The 17,967-nt window shown below is 36.8% G+C and overlaps 1 protein-coding gene across 1 annotated transcript; it reads left to right on the top strand.

The window, feature by feature from the left end:
• The first annotated feature begins 1,239 nt into the window (after positions 1 to 1,239).
• Positions 1,240 to 16,955, top strand: PAFAH1B2 (platelet activating factor acetylhydrolase 1b catalytic subunit 2). Its single transcript, XM_019713627.2, has 5 exons — positions 1,240 to 1,334; positions 7,350 to 7,439; positions 8,219 to 8,335; positions 9,539 to 9,661; positions 13,641 to 16,955. The coding sequence occupies exons 1-5, from the start codon at positions 1,254 to 1,256 to the stop codon at positions 13,917 to 13,919; spliced, it is 690 nt and encodes a 229-aa protein (XP_019569186.1). The 5' UTR covers positions 1,240 to 1,253; the 3' UTR covers positions 13,920 to 16,955.
• Positions 16,956 to 17,967: the final 1,012 nt, after the last annotated feature.

Genomic DNA, 17,967 nt, shown 5'->3' with positions numbered 1-17,967 from the left:
TCTTATATTTTACGTTGATGTTTTTAGCTCCCTAAATGTCTTTTAGATGATACGGTTAGGATGATATAAGGCCCCCTTTAGGGAGTCATCGTGAACTGGTTTGTGACCAGTGGGCTAGATGTGAAGTGATTGGGGTCCGACACTCACTGTGCAAGTTACCTAAGTTGTCCGATCCTTCTCTTCCTCACTTTGCAGTGCTTTTGTAAGGATTGGAGGTAGTATGTATAAAATATAGAACATATGATCCTTCATCGCTATAAGTTTCTGACAGTTGCAAATTTTACTAACCTAAAGAAATATATACACAGGGTGTAGATGGTATTTTACATCTTCAGTCAGATTTGGGCCTAAACCTGAGCCTAATTTTTTTTTTTTAGACCTAGTGTCATTTAGAACTGAGCTGCTTCGTTTGCATAATTAGTGTTGAAACTCAATCCTCTTTCCAAGAGTATGGCCTCCTTTTCTATAAGACACAAAGCCCTAGATTTTCTTTTTCATCATCCTTTGCATTTGCCAAGTGATCTCTTGAGCCTAATGCCTCTAGTATGTATTCTCTAGAGTTGGATGAAAACAGCCTGGTTTCTTATTTGTCTTTCTAGAAGATTAGCATTTCTAATTTTCTGAATTTGACTTATTCCTTCTTTTGCACTATCAGATGCCATATTTGGACTTATCGTTAATAAAATTTTCTTAGTGGAGACTTGTCAAAAATAAAAATACCTAGTAAACATTTGTCAAAACCAGGGCCAAAGCTATGACTAATTTTATCTTAGTATGTAGTATAGTATTTGTGTGATGATAGTAACCAGTGGATTCTAATCATTGCTGTAGTAATTCTTAAGTGTGTAACTCTAGCAGCCTTAAAGGCTGTAATGTAGATTTCATTGAACTGTAAGTGTCTGATTCCTTGTGTCATTTGGAAGTTACAGTAATACAGTAATATGTAATTGTGAAAATTTAATATAGATGTAAAGTATATACTTGGAGTAGATTTTTAAAATAAAATGCACTGTTCCTAAATGATATTCAACCCTGTCTGGAAGTTTAGTGATGCTAGGTATTTATGAGACTTAAGCATTTGTATCCTGGAACTCATCTCTGCTGAAAATCAAGTCCATTTTGTTTCTGGGCAAGACCACAATGCAACTTAAATTATTATTTAAAACCTGACATACAGTATTTAAGTGGTAACAAATAAACATTCCTGTTAATAAATGAAACATGACATAGACATTTTTTTCCTCAGGTGTAGAATGAGCCAAGGAGACTCAAACCCAGCAGCCATTCCACATGCAGCAGAAGATATTCAAGGAGATGACAGATGGATGTCTCAGGTAAAAGGAAGTGCATGTGTGTTATTCACATGAGATGAGTCTCTTCAATTTTTGAGAGACTTTTGAGCAAAGGAGTATTTTTATTGGTCAACAAGAATTTATTATTGTAAATAAAACTCTAATGTTAGAAATACCATGCCTGGGGCAGGTGGATGGCTCAGTTGGTTAGAACGCGAGCTCTTAACAAGGTTGCCAGTTCAATTCCCACATGGGATGGTGGGCTGTGCCCCCTGCAACTAAAGATTGAAAACAGAGACTGGACTTGGAGCTGAGCTGCGTCCTCCACAACTAGATTGAAGGACAACGAATTGGAGCTTATGGGCCCTGGAAAAAACACACTGTTCCCCAATATTCCCCAATAAAAGAAATTTTAAAAAAAGAAAGAAAAAGAAATATCAGGCCTAGTCACTATCTGACATTGGAACTGAAGAATAGTTTGAAAGCATGGTAATTGCCCTCTGTTAATTTTTGAAGATAACAATGTCTCTACAGTATTTTTTAAGCCTTTGAAATTGTTTAAAAGGTTTTTATTAAAATATAGCTAACATACAGTATTATTCGGGTGTATACCACATTATTCAACGTCTATATACCTAAAGAAGTGATCACCGTAAGTCCGGCAACCATCTGACACTACCACGCTATCACAATATTATTGACTATATTCCCTATGCTGTGCATTATATCCCCATGACTTATTTGTTTTATACCTGAAACATTCCGGAAATTTTAGAAAGAACTCCCTATATCCTTTATTGAGACTTGCCAGTTCTTAATATTTTACCACATCTGCCTAATTATTGTGTTTATACCTGTTTGCATACGTTTCAAATACTTTTTTTTTCTGAACCATTTGAGAGGAAGTTGCAGTCATCATGCCCCTTCACCTCTGAATATTTCAGTGTTTTCTAAGTACAATGACATTTTCTTACATAACTATAGTATTGTTATTCAGGCAATTTAACCTTGATATTATACTGTTACTAATTCAGAAACTACATTCATACTTCTCCAGTTGTCCTAATAATGTTCTTTATATTAATTTTATTCCCAGTCTAGAATCACACATTGCATTTATTTGTCATATCTCTGTATTCTCCTATAATCTGAAACATGTCTTAGACTTTGTTTTTCATGACATTGACAGTTTGGAACAGTATAGGCCATTCATTTTGTAGAGTCCCTCAATTTGACTTTATCTTTTCCCTCATAATCAAGATTTAAAATATGCATTTTTGGCAGTAATATCAATAAAGTGATGTCCTCAGTGCTTCACAGAAGACATGTGATACTGGCTTAGCTCATCGAAGATACTGACTGACTGCTTGGAGCCAATCTGAAAGAATACCCAAAGTGCAAAGCTGGAAAATTTGAGCAACTTAATAAATGACAATATTATTGGTTTATAACAATAAAATAAATCATTAATGCATTTTGCTATAAATGATTGGATAAATAAATAAGTAGGGGAGACAGGCCAAATCTTTACAGAATAATTTTAATTAATGTAGAAGGAAGGAGGGAAAAGAAAATCATGATTAGAACACCATAGTAATAATTACTGTAGGCAGTATCCATTGATGAATACTAAAATTAGTGGACACAACTTTAAAGACAAACAGTATATTTGCCTCAAAGTATTGCCCTATAAATGTCTTTGGTGGTTTTAATATATGACCACTTATCTTTTAATACCCTTCTCTCCAGGAGGTGGAACTTAATTTCCCCTCACCCCCACCTTTAGTGTGGGCTGGATTTAGTGTCTCACTTCTAACAAATAGAGTATGGAAAGAAAAATAGTAACTTTGTTGTGCAGAAATGTCACACACCACCTTAACCAAGTGATTGATGTTGACATCACCAGAAATAAGTCATGTTGGTGTCATGTCCCCCCCGATAGGATACAACGTGGGCCATCACCTCTGTGATAGTCTTCAGAAAAAAACCCCATAACTTCAGGCTACTCATGAGAAAACATTAGACAAACCCAAATTGAGGGACATTCTGCAAAACACCTGACCACAACATGTCAAAGTCATGAAAGACAAGGAAAGACCAAGAAACTGTCCTGTATTAAGAGACTAAGGAGACATGTAGACTAAATGTGATGTGATACCTGGATTGGTTCTGGAAATAGGAAACAGACATTAGTGGAAAAATTGGTGAGACCTGAATAAAGTCTGCTTTAGTTGATAATATTTGCCAATCTTAATTTTTTAGTTTTGACAAACGTACCACGCTTATGTAAGATGTTAACATTGTAGGAAACTGAGTGATGGGTATGTGGGAATACTCTACTATATTTGCAACTCTTCAGTAAATCTAAAGTTATTTTGAAACATCAAAAGAAAAAAACCGTGATTAAAACAAGTATTGAAGTGATTTACCCATGAAGTATTGCCAAAATATCAAACCCTAATGTAGACTACCACATATCAGGAAATACCTGGAACACACGTTCACCACCACCACAAGAATGCAAAGAACAAAATCCAGACTATAGGAGGTTCTATAGGTCAGCAATCACATTTCTTAGAGAGTAAGGTTGGGAGATGGTGACAGACGGAGGGGGAACTTGTAGATTAAAAGTGACTTAAGAAACAAATCGTTTGGATTCTGATTTTTTAAAAAAACTAAAAAAAAAAATTTTATGACATTGAACACTGGTTATTTGTTGATATTTAAGAATTACTATTAATTTGGAGAAGTAAAATTGGTATTGTGGTCGTTTTTGTAAACTTTTAAGAGGTACATACTAAAATATTTATGTATAAAATGCTGTATCCTCAGTTATCTTCAAAATAGTCTGAGGATGGGTGGCACAGTAGTTTGGGGAATGACTGAAATAATAGTGGCAATAAGATGGTTGCTGTAGCTGATGATGGAGGTTCTTGTGTTCTCTTTTCTTTTTGTATGTTTGATATTTTCCATAATAAAAGGTTTTTAAGGGTGACATTGAAAGACTTGACTATAGATAAATTTAGTATAAATCATATCAAAACATTAACCAGAAAAAGAAGCTTAGGGCAGAAAAAGAAGGCTTAGGGCAGGAAAATACCAGCAGTAAATATTAAAGATGAAGCATTGATGTTTTTTGTTATGTTATCAATAAAAATATCCTTAAGATACCACTAGGTAAGTATCTCAATAAACATGACAGGAAGTGTTTGACTTTTTGTTTACAAAAAGTACAGATTTAAACAATGAGAAGAGAAAGGAGGGAGAGAAAAATACTAATATCCAGTGCAGGTGCGAGTGTGGTAAAACTAGTTCCGATACGTTACTGGAGTCAGGATAGATGTAGCCCTTTTGTTAAGAATTTGGAAATATATCCAAGATCCATGAAAATACTAATCTCCTTTGACTTAAGAATTCCCCAAATGTAAAAAATGTGTGTAAACTTCTTCATCATAGTAAATAGGAGGCGACTGGTAAGTCTATCAGTAGGAAAAGGAGCTAAAAAAAAAATGGGTATGTCAGTGGATGCATTCAGTAGGATATTATGTGGCCATTAAAAATTATGGTTCTGAAAATCATATAGCTCCAAGTACATACCCTGTTTCCCGGAAAATAAGACCTAGCCGGATCATCAGCTCTAATGCGTCTTTTGGAGCAAAAATTAATATAACACCCAGTACATCAGTACCTCAGTTTTCGAATGTCTCCGTTGAGGAACATTTTGGTTTACGAACGCCGTAAACCTGGAAGTAAATGCTTCAGTTTTCGAACACGCCTCGGAAGTCAAACATGTCACGTGGCTTCCGCTGAGTGCAAGATCCTGAGGCCGAGCTGTCGGCTGTTTTCGAACGATTCAGAACTCGAATGGTCTTCTGGAATAGATTTCGTTTGAAAACCGAGGTACCACTGTATTATATTAATTAAATTATATTTATTATATTTATATTTATATTATATTATATTCCCAGTCTTATATTAAAATAAGACCGGGTCTTATATTAATTTTTGCTCCAAAAGGCACATTAGAGCTGATAGTCTGGCTAGGTCTTTTTTTCAGGGAAACATAGTAGAAAAATACTTCTAGTGTAATGTTAAGTGCAGTTACAGTGGCTCCTCTTTATTGAGAACCTACTGGGTGCCAGCCAAAAACTGGGCCCCTTTCATAGAACTCTCATCTTCACAGCTCTAAAACATAGTTGCCAGCACTTGTGGGAAAAAAGACTAAGATTATGTACTTGCTTAAGGTCACTGGACTAAAAAGTAGACAAGCTAGATTTGAACATAGGTTTTTCTGTCTTCAAACCACTGCCAGAAGGAAGTACCATGTTTCCCTGAAAATAAGACCTAGCCGGACCATCAGCTCTAATGCATCTTTTGGAGTAAAAATTAATATAAGACCCAGTCTAATTTTATTATAAGACCGGGTATAATATAATATAATATAATATAATATAATACCGGGTCTTATATTAATTTTTGCTCCAAAAGACACATTAGAGCTTATGGTCCATCTAGGTCTTATTTTCGGGAAAACACGGTAGTTACTGAGTTAAGATGGTAGAATTATAGGGGTTTTGTTTTGATCTTTTGCATGTTTTCCAAACTTCCCTGCAACTACTCTTATACTTAAAAAAAAAAAAAAAGTAGAATATTAGACCTGTTGGAATAACAGAGCCTAAATTCCAGGACATTGTATAAACACGAGCTATTTTACGTATTGAAAGGTAGTTGGTGTTATACATAGTGCACACAGTCGAGAGTGATGTAAAAGTGCGCCTGCTTGCTAGCTGAAGTTTTATTCTTGCTCATCTTACCCCTTCAGTTTAAAATTACTTATTGAAACAATAGTAATTTTTAAAAAAATTTATTTACACAAGACATGGACATGAGAATAAAGAAAAAGCTATCCAAATCCCGTCACCTTAAGAGAGGAACTGTTTCAACAAATTGTCAAATTATTTCCAGAAATATTTTTGTATTTTCACCTATAGCAGATGATTATCTCAGTCGCACCATAGTGTCATCTGCCATTGGTATTATCAGCAGATAAGTAGTAACTCAACCTTAATTCCTAGGGGAGCATAATTGAATATAGTTTGAGAAAAAGAAACAGCATTTGGACCTTTCTATAGGACTGGTTTAGAGACCTGTTGCCTAAAGAAAGCATCGTGTATATTTGTTGCTGGAATGAATATAAAAATTTAAACTATGTCCTTTAGCATTGACAGGTGAAATCCATTTTAGAAAGTGTCTTGTGCCTTTAGAGCAAAGAGAAGCATTCCCGGACTAAGTCACTACTGCTTCTGAACTTGGATTAGACTGAGAAAGGCTGGGGTCCTAGTTTGCCAGTGTCTCGCATTTGGAGTTAACAGACATTTTCAAAGGCGTATTAAAAACGTCCAAATAAAATACATACTTCTTGATTGGATAGAAGAAACAGATATAATACTTTCTCCAACTCTTGGAACAAATGGAAAGATTGAATGTGGATTAAATATTAGGTATTATGGGATTATCGTTCATTTTCTTACATGTAATAGTAGTTTTGTGGCTTTACAGGAGACTGTCCTTACACTTAGGAGATGCATACTGAAATGTTTAAGGGCGAAGACTCACAATGTTTGTAGCTTACCTGCAAATGGTTCAACAGACACACACAAAGATAAAGCAAATATGGGAAAATGTTATTGTTGACTATAGATGGAGGATGTACAGGTGTTCATTGTATCACTTCAACTTTTCTGTATGTATATCTGAAATTTTCCTTTTAAAAGTTTGAGGAAAAGATACGTTTTTAAAAAAACATGTTAAATGTATTTTTCTCTTCTGGTTTCAGTAAAATTCCAGTTTTCTTGAGCATCCTAGAATTGATCATATGGTAAGGGAGGGAAAAAAGTTCTAGCTTTAATTGCAAATCAAGAGGAAGCAACTTTAGGGACAGACCAAATAGAATGTTTAACAACAGAATAACTAGTTGGACAACTGTTCTGGCTAGGCCAAGAAGTGTCACAGGGAAAGAAATGCCAGTTTCTAATTTTTCCTTCTTCTTCAAACCAGCACAACAGATTTGTCCTCGACTGTAAGGACAAAGAACCTGATGTACTGTTTGTGGGGGACTCCATGGTGCAGTTAATGCAGCAATATGAGGTAAAGATGGAAGGAAGGGATGGTGGGGGCGGCTCTTGCCTGCTAATGTAGATGTGATATTCATCACTAGCAGACTTTTGTTCTGAGCTGAACCTATAGGCGTAGGCATGATACTTTAGAGAAGCTCTAATTCAGAGTATAAGGGAAATCAGACCTACGTAATGGAATACTTTGTGCCATTAAGCATGATGAGATTTAAAAAATTACCATTGTTTATAACTAAACCTTTTTTTGCCTTGGCTTCCGAGAAGCTTCACATTATATTTGTCCTAGTCATAATTTTGAATTCTTACTATTTGTGTTTTACGATTTTCTTGTTTTATATATTTTAGTAGTGAGCTGTTCCAAATCTTTTTCTAAATTTAGGCATTCTTCCAAGGGAAATTTAAAAGGAAAGATAGTTTTATTTCTTTTTGGCTCCAGCACCCTAAATTTCTTCATCTCGTGTTTCTACTTCACCGTATTCCTTTAAATGGTTGAATAAAGGGAAAGAAGAGTTTATTGAGTTGGCAACTTAATTATAAATGTTACTACGTCTTAAGGGGCATCAGGTTGAGTTGCAACTCAGTTCTTGAGACATAATGCTTCATGAAGAGCTGAGTTATACAATGGCATCTTCAAAGCCCTTCAAATTGTGAGTAGCACACCATTTTGCAGTGTTATGTTTGAATACAGGAAATGGAAAGTGTTATTTCAGATGTCTTACAACACATTGCAATTGAGAGATTTTCATTTCCCATTAATTTTAGCTTAAGTAAATCAAGTGTTTCTCTTTTTAGATATGGCGAGAGCTTTTTTCCCCACTCCATGCACTGAATTTTGGAATTGGGGGAGATACAACAAGACATGTTTTGTGGAGACTAAAGAATGGAGAACTGGAGAACATTAAACCTAAGGTAAAATGCAGCTTATTTTTTAAAAAATATCATTAATCTTGAGTCTTTTTCAGATAGTTAAATTGTCTGAAACTGATATTTTTAAAAAATTGCCTCTTTAAAGCTTATTTCATTATTGTTCTTTGCTTCGTGCCCCTTTTAAGATAAATAATATTGTCACTGCTTAAGAACATTCCAAATACACATGTAATTAAGATATCAGTGTACTGCTTGCTTAGGTGGTATTTGTAGTTGTTATACTTGTCTTCTTCAGCTGTAGGAAGAGATGTGATGCTAATGAGGTACGCTGTTCTGTGAACCTGAGGCAGTATGAGGGGGAAACTGCGCAGAGGTGGGCCATGATCCACTTCAGGAAGTAATTTTGGATCTATTTAACCATATAAACAAATTTGGTAATCAAAACCTCCAAGTTCTTCTGAAGAAAATTTGAAGCAGATGTGAACAAAGGTTCGCAATAAATATGTACCGACTATCTTATCACATTATAGACGTCCTGAATATAATTTTATTTTTCAATCCCAAACAAAGAAAAAGACAAAACTGAGCCACTGGTAACAGTTGCTTTAGTTATATTTTATTCTTTGCCTTTGCAACAGAAAAACACATCCATGTTCCTCTCTTTTGTGACAGGATGGAAAGTTACTTTGTTCAGTCATAGCAAAATGTATGTCTCTAGATGATAGCCATTTTGTAAACGTAATTTTTTAAAAGAAAAAACCTGTTAAAAATGTATCCAGCCTCCACCCTAGTGACTCTTTTTGTTGAGTGCAACAGTGTATTTATACCCATTACACAACCTTGGGTACTTTTGTTATTTTTTTTCTAGAAGGTACTTCTAGTGAGGGAGACTTTTTGATATGGGTAGCAAACATTTTCCCCCAGGTTTCTTAGATTTCACTTTAATTATTTTGACATGCAGGTTTTATTTTTATACATTGAATTTATTATCTTTTTTGTATAATTTTGGATTTTAAGAGATTAGCTACCAACTCCACAATGGTAAAAGAATTCTCTTATTTCCTTCTAGTACAGTTTTACCACTTAAGTATTAATCTTCTTGGAGTATATCCTGATACATATGAGGCATGAATCAATGTTTTACGGTGGCTGCTCAGTTGAAGTTGTCCAGTACCATTTGAGAATCTCCTTTATTCCTGGGTATTTATCTCCCCCCCCCCCCTTTTTTCCTTTCCTAAATTATAGGTCATTGTTGTCTGGGTAGGAACAAACAACCATGAAAATACGGCAGAAGAAGTAGCAGGTGGAATCGAGGCCATTGTACAACTTATCAACACAAGGCAGCCACAGGCCAAAATCATTGTATTGGTATGTAATCTTGGGTGGGTGGAGACCTGGATGCCATTAGGTCAGCTGAGGAATCTTTTAGAAATATGATCCTTCATTAGTATAAAGAATCTTTAGGTGGAAGCAGTTTATGCTACTCCTGAGACACTACTCTCTGATATATCCCATTACCTTACTGGTCTCATTTCCCAGACCAGCTGTGGGGTCATCTTTCATCTGCTCATCCTTGTTTAAAAGTGGAAATCCTCTTTGTTGTCTCAGGTGGCCTTATTTATTTATTTATTTTACTGTCTTCTGATAATTTTTAAAACTTCATAAGAGACTTGTCCTAGTCTTGTGTCTCTTTTTATTAGATCTCAGTTTGGATTAGCTTAGATACGTTGTTCTGTTCCACTGTTAATATGTTAAAGGTGGTATATTTATTAGAATCTCTAAATTCTCTAATACATCAGAGATTCTGTCACCAAGAAAATGAGTACATTATAGTCTTACCCGTAACAAAAATTGCTATCCTTTGTAGAGTTAAAGCGCTGAGTCTTCATTATCTCAGAGATAAACAGCCGTCTATTTCAGTGTAAATGTTTACCTGTAGATATTCTTAGTCCAATTAAAAATGTGTTTTAGCAAAATCTGATATGTGTTCAGTTCTTTAATTAGTGTTAAGAAGGTAGTAATTTACTCCACAAACGTGAAAATTACTGTGCAGAAGCTACTAACTATCCTAGGTCCTTGTGTATACAAAAATAAAAAGGCATAGTCCCTCTCAAGGAGCTCAGTCTAGTGGATGGACACAGCAGCCTCAAGAGAGAATTATTATACCGTATGCTGAATGGGAGGAAGGGAGACCAGGGTATATTTGATATCTGAGTTTACTTTTAAAGAATTAGTTGGTCTCCAGACAAATGAGGATAGGAAGGAAGAGAAGGCATTACAGAGGAAAAACAGAAAATGATCAAAGGCTTATACATATATGTGTTCGTTGGGTTAGTGAACAAAAGTGCTAGAAGAATTTTAGGGTTGTCACTGAATAAAGTTTGAGACTGGGATGGTGAGGAGAAAGAGGCCACAGCTGGGTCATGTGGAAATTTGAATGCCATGTTAGGAGCTTGGATTTTACCTTATAGATACTGAGGAGCCACGTCATTTTTTTTTAAATATGGTATTTAATTTAATTTAATTTACTTGTTTATATCTTGCCTTATTCCAGAAAGGATTACATTGTGGTTAAGAGTTCACCTCTGCAGTACAGTGCCTGGTGCACAGTAGTTGCTTAGGACAGATGTGTTGCTTGAAAGTTGCTGAATAAATCCTCCATAAATATTCTTTGTTTCATCTACACTTTTAAATTTGACATACAGTGGTTCTACCTACACTCAACCATTGGCAATGACCTAAATAATCAACCCAAGGGGGAAATGATTTGCACAAGTCATTGACTGTAATAGCACTGATCATAGGACAATTATGAGAACTGGGTGAAAACGATTGATGATGTATGTGAGTGAAAAACTGCAATACCAAACAGTATGTATATTTTATTTAGAATTATTCTAAAGTATGCAATTAGAAAGGCAACAATTAAAATAGTTGTTAAATGGTAAAGGGATTAGGAGCATAATATTTTTCTTTTCTCAACATAATATTTTAGCAATTACTAATCATTATAGGGGGAAATCATATGGCATACCTTTGGTACTCATATATTTAGGAAAATACATGCGAATACATAAGTTGCTTTCTCATCCTTGCTTGAAAATCCTGGGGCTGGTCTGGTGGCTCAAGCCATTGGAGCTCCATGCTCCTAATGCCGAAGGCTGCTGGTTCGATTCCCACATGGGCCAGTGAGCTGTCAACCACAAGGTTGCCAGTTCAACTCTTCGAGTCCCGCAAGGGATGGTGGGCTGCGCCCCCTGCAACTAGCAACGGCAACTGGACCTGGAGCTGAGCTGCGCCCTCCACAACTAAGACTGAAAGGACAACAACTTGAATCTGAACGGCACCCTCCACAACTAAGATTGAAAGGACAACAACTTGACTTGGAAAAAACGCCCTGGAAGTACACACTGTTCCCCAATAAAGTCCTGTTCCCCATCCGCAATAAAATCTTTAAAAAAAAAAAAGAAGAGAGAGAAAGAAAATCCCAATAGGTGTGGTGCCCTGTTCCTGCGGCTTAATCATTCTTTACGGCTTTGACACTGTGGCATTCTTTGAAAGTCAGAACGAAATACCGGGGGTACCAAAAAAACGTATACACATTTTAAGAAATGCTATCTATGTATTAGTTTTCAAAGTTGAATTGTGTAGCAATGTGTAGTATGTTTGCTCAAAAGATGGCGTTAATCAAATACTAGTGTCATTCATTGTACTAAATTTTAGTACATTTTTTTCCTTTCTTAAAATGTGTATACATTTTTTTTGGCACCCTCTGTATGTATTGCTCACTGGCCATTCTTCCTGATTGCTCATTCTAGCTCACCCAGACTGCTGTGTCAGCACTGAGGGCTGCTCTTTGTTAACTGTGAGGTGTAGAGCTTTATACTTGTCACAGTCATGTAAGCTAGGGTTTAAGGTAACCTCATCTGGGACATTTTTGAGGCACTTAACAAGGATAGAAGGAGTCATAATTCTCTTTTGGGACTAAACAATCACAATAAATTATAATCAAGGCCCCAATATTTTGCTGAAAAAATTTAAAACAAGTACTTTGGGCATAAAAACATACATTTTTTAAAATAGAATATCCACAGAAAATCTATTTTTGTGAAATAAGACCTCCTACCCATACTCTGTAGCAGAAATGGATGGCAAAATTTTGGCCTAAATAACTATAACTGAGTATGTGACATCAGCTATAAATCAACTAAAACATCAGGATATCTGAATCATTTTATTATAATAATAGGTTTGATTGTCTGTAAAGGCCATTTCTAGTTTGAGATGTTAAAACCTTGCTCTTACCATATGAGACCAGGCTTTTATCTACATCTGATTTACCTGAAAAGTAAGAATGAAAGTTAAGGGATGGCCGGTTAGCTCAGTTGGTTAGAGCGCAGTGCTCGTAGGTTGCTGGTTCGATTCCCGCATGGGCCACTGTGAGCTGCGCCCTCCACAACTAGCTTGAAACAACTACTTGACTTGGAGCTGATGGGTCCTGGAAAAACACACTTAAAATAAATAGAAAAGTTTAAAAAATTTTTTTAAATGAACTTAGTACACATCTCTGTTTTTACATACCAAATGTTATGTGTCTTGATTCATCAAGACAGCATTTATTTGAGCTCTGTTTCTTATGTGCAGTATTGTAGGTTCCATGTGGCATTAATAAAAAGCTGTGTATTTGAGCTAGATTATTCTAGCGACTATGTTAAGAATGTGAAGGGAAGATAACATTGGAAGTAGGAAGATAGGAGATATTACATTAATTGAGGTGACTGGTGTGATAAGTTCCCTAGCCATAGTAGTGTATATCATCAGAATGGAGAAAAAAGTGGAATAGAAAAATAGGATGCAAAAGCTGAGTGATTTAATGATAGCTAGAATATATGGAATGAGCGACTCGGGATGTTGGAATGACCAGTTGATAGAATGTAGACAGAGCAGAGTTGAAGGAGAAGGGGGAAGATGATGAATGGCTTTTGGACATGTTAAGTTGGGAGTGCCTCAGGAACATTCAGGTTTGGTTCTGTAGCCCATACTCAGTATGTAGTTCTGAAGCTTCAGGACTAGATCTGGGCTGGTGTTTAGAGGAGGAAGAGCCGTGGACCAAGGAGAAGACCCTGACGAGCACCAACAATTCAGGGACAAGAGGAGGAAGAGGAACTCATGATTAGAAGGAATGGTCAGAGAACTTTTACTAAAAACAATCTAGTCCAGTGTTCCAGAAATCAAAGGTGTAAAAAGCGCCAAATGGGGTGGGTGTTCTGGGAGTGCCTGAAATCACAAATACGTAAGTAGAGAAATGCAAGTGGCTTCTCATCTTATGTTCTCTGCTCTTCCCCAGGGTTTGTTACCTCGAGGTGAGAAGCCCAATCCTTTGAGGCAAAAGAATGCCAAGGTGAACCAACTTCTCAAGGCTTCCCTACCGAAGCTTGCCAATGTTCAGCTCCTGGATATAGATGGGGGCTTCGTGCACTCGGACGGTGCCATCTCCTGCCACGACATGTTTGATTTTTTGCATCTTACAGGAGGGGGCTACGCAAAGATATGCAAACCCCTACATGAACTGATCATGCAGTTGTTGGAGGAAACACCTGAGGAGAAACAAACCACCATTGCCTGACTGGCTCCCATCAGTGTTAATAGCATCCCAGCTCCCTCAGATCAGTTATGTCACTGGCACTACAGAATCCTTCTCTTTCTTAAGGCACTTTGCATTGTAGAATGTTCCTGGATGTTCATATCTAGTGTTTGAAGGGGAGGAGGGATTTAAATTGGTTCTGTACATAGAAGGTTTTGTTTGACACAGGAGAAAAATTAGCCAAGGAAGATTGTTGTTTAAATTCATTTGAAACCAGAAGGGGACTTTTTAGTTCTATGTGTGACATTCGTTGAAGTATCACTGTTTTTCCTAGGACAACATCAAGCCTAAGTACTGAACAAAATGAAGATTCTTTTCTTGGCCTTTCTATGGATTATGTCGTATATAATAATGATCAGAATCACACCTACTTTGCTTTAAAACATGTTGCTGTTGTTTTTTCCCAAGGTTTGAAGGTTGTTAATGTAGCCTTTTGTTTTTATTTTGCTTTACTTATATGTATTCTCAGTGTTTTAACATACAGCATCAGATTGGACATACTTGTCATTCAAATGTGGGAGATGCTATAGTTACAAGTGAATTTGTTCCACTCTCTTAGTCTTTCCCAGGCTTAGCAGTGAAAAATCGGTTTTGCCCCATTTGGGGGTCTCTATGGAGGGTATTATTTTTATGCTGCTGAATATCATGTCTATAATAGACCCATGCATGCAGCCTTTCCGCCCTATTTTTTTTTTGGTCCTTGTTGACATTACAAGCTTTTAACACATTTTTGACCGAGGAGCTCTGTTGCTGGAAGTGTAAGTCTCCAGCCAGTTACTCTCATGTTATTACTGATGTGTGATTCATTCTTGTGTGATGTTGTGTGCTCTAGAGTCTGTAGTGCTAGCCACATTCAGAGTCTGCTTTATTTTGTTTTGCCTTTAAAACCTGTTACAGATTCCTTTTTTGGGGGGAAAAAATCAGAACTCTTATTTCCCATTCCATAAGCCCTGACATTATTTCAAGTTTTCTAGTATCTTAAGGTGTATATTTTATTTTTTTATTGGCTTAGTTTTTAAATTATATCAGTCTAGAAAAATTTGGCCTTTTCTTATGGGGAAACAAGTGAAGCTGCTCTTCAGGATAAGACATTCTGCTCAATCCCACCAGTTAGTAAAAAAGAACTAGGTTTGTTTAATTTCCAAGATTTCTCCTTAATGTGTCTTCATCTGAAAATTTCTGGAAGACAGCTCTTTATAATCTTAATGGTTTGAGCTACAAGAACTGCCATTTAAAAATAAGGGACAATAGATGGTTTATTGTTCAATATACCTATGAAATATGTACAAACTGGATCTGCAAACAAAGTGTTTTCAACTGGACCAGGTGGGTATTGAAGTAACCCATCCAGATGTGCTCTGTAATAAGTCTGCTTAACGTTCAAGTTTAATAACTAAGGCATATGTCTTATGTTTTGCTCGCAAGGCCAACAGCAGTGCTTTTTGTGTGTTGGAGGGGGTTGCTGACTCGTGCTGAGAGCCTCTTCTCATTAAGAGGGATAGAACCTGGGTGGATTTGTTTTCTTGTTAAGCCTCTTTTTAGGAATTATTTTTGTTTTTGTTTTTTGTCTTTTAACCAAAAATACATACTTTTTAAAAATGTATCATGTCTTCATTAACAACAGAAAATACATGTTTACTAACTTTTTACTGTATTAAAATTTCCTTTTTATTTTTAGTAGCCCAGGTTCTTGAATATTTCAAGACAGATTTTTTTTGTCCCGTTAGCTGAGTTATAGTTCCTAGGAGAGGAATTAATGAAGCCACGATTTTGTATGTAAAAAGACAGGTTCCTATCCAGATCTTCTGTTTGTCAGAGGGTGGGAGTATGGTCCAAACACCAATTAGGTTATTTCGGCAGCACAGGCTTTGAGCTTCCCTTAACTAAGGATTAATATTGCTTTGTGAATTGACCTCAGCTCCTTTGCTTATATGTATAAACCTCAGATGTTACTACATTTTCTACCAGAGCTATCCAGCAATAGTATTTGAACCACTGTCCTTTTAAGTAAAAGTCTGCCCCATTGCTGATGTTCAGATATTGAGTCTGCTTTCCTTAGTTGCCAATTTTCTTTACACTGCTGTAGGCAAAAAATGTTCATCTTTTTTTTTCTTTGATTAACATCCCAGTTTGCTACAGTGGCAGAACTTAATGCTTAATCTTTGGATTTATGTATATACATACGTATATATAAATTGAATGCATTGTCCAAGTGAAATGTCCTAGTTGTCATTGTGATTAAGGGGCCAACTTTCCAGGCAGCTAGCAGAGGTATTCTGTTCCTTTCCCAGCAAATTTTAATTCCTTTGCCCCCCCCCCCCCCATTTCTGCTACACTAGGTGGCAGCTGGTGATGGCACTATAAAGATTTCTGTGGTCACATCTGGAATGTGGCAGGTGGAAGATGCACTGCCAGGGGTGACGTAGGGCCTGTTGTTTTGCTGCCCACAATAGACTGCCATGGGCAGTGCTCTGGCTACTATCTTGGGTCTATTTGGACTGTTGAGGGTATCTGCCTCAACCTAAATCTTTTGTCAAAAACCTTAACCCAGCAAAACAAATCTTGAGTAGCTTATGCCCTGCTCTTAAGAATTCTCTCTTGTTGTTAAAATTCCAGCTTTCTTTTTCATTTTTTTTTAACCTAGTCACTGTTTACAGGTGTATGCTAAAGCCTGAAATGCTGTTTGTGCTGTGGTGTATGAGCATTGCCAATTTTATATTTATTGCGGTGAAGCAGAAACTAAAAATATTTGAAAATGTGGAGCATGTCCATGCTCCTAAATCTCTGTGGGTGCATGTGGGAGAAGTGAGTTGGGGGTCTCTCGAAAGGAGGCTTTTTGGAGTGGGGTCTCCCAGGCTTCTCCTTGGTGTTCCTGCTTGGGGATCACTGCTGCTAGCTGATGGGACCCTCCCTCCCCCATGGAAGTTTGTGATTGTGCTTTGGCAAAGTTTCATTAACTAGTAGATCTCATTCTGTTTTAGTGCATATTTCAATATAAATGTAAACATTTCACTCAAATTTGCTTTCTGCCTCCTTTATCATAGTGTAAATTCAATGTAGAAAAGAAAGGGTGGTTTTTTCCCTACCTTATCACAAGCAAATTGGATACTTAGATCATCCTGCTCCTGTTCTGTGGAACTGAATGTATCAAGCTGACCCTCATCATTTAATCTCAGGAGTGTAGGATGGTAGGGTGGGATGAGCTGATATAAGGAATCCTAAGCAGATAAATGGGAAAATTGTCAAAGGAAATATTTCAGATTGGTTAAGAATATCTAGCAGTTACAAACAGAATTAGCCCTTAAACCATTAAATTGACCTTTTGACTCATTTTCCTAATTTCAGTCTTTAGAATTTATTCACATTAAATGCCCCAATTTCCACTGTTTCTCCATTTCTCATTAATAATCACTAGATTTTTACACTTTGGAATATCTACTGTTCCCATCATGAACTTAAGTGCTTTAAATTGATTGGACTCTTCTGAGTTCCCGTGCCGTCTAGGAAGAAAAGCCTCAGCTTAATATTTCCCGTCCATTAGCCACCTAAACATTTTATGTAGGTGCATCTCCATTTTACTGTTGGCTGAGAGGCCTAGGGAGGTTTTGTATCTTTTTCAAAGTGAGTTGTAATTTAAATGGGTGAGCTGGGATCTGAACGCAGATTTACGTCACTTCAAAGTCCTTCGCCTTGCCACTACTCATTCAACCTCGGATATTGTTTTACCTCTAGATTCTGGTTTACTGAGTTCATGACAGACACCTCACTAGTTTCCTTTCACTAGAAAGCCCCCTGGGGATAAAATGACTCTTCTTGCCTGGACCAAGGCAGCAGTTTCCTTCAGTCTTTCTGCAGTCGATACACTTTTCATTTTCATCCTCCATGTGGCCATGGAATTAGAATTTCTTTCAAGTGCATTACCTGGCCAAATTGTTTCCCACCTTAAAACCAGCAGTGGAGGGCTGGCCTGGTGGCTCAGGTGGTTAGAGCTCCATGCTCCTAACTCCGAAGGCTGCCGGTTCGATTCCCA

The sequence above is a fragment of the Rhinolophus sinicus genome, linkage group LG06 (assembly GCF_036562045.2).
Source record: "Rhinolophus sinicus isolate RSC01 linkage group LG06, ASM3656204v1, whole genome shotgun sequence".
NCBI lineage: Eukaryota > Metazoa > Chordata > Mammalia > Chiroptera > Rhinolophidae > Rhinolophus > Rhinolophus sinicus.
The sequence above is the reverse complement of the archived record's forward strand: the minus strand, read 5'-3'. Positions and strand labels throughout refer to the sequence as shown.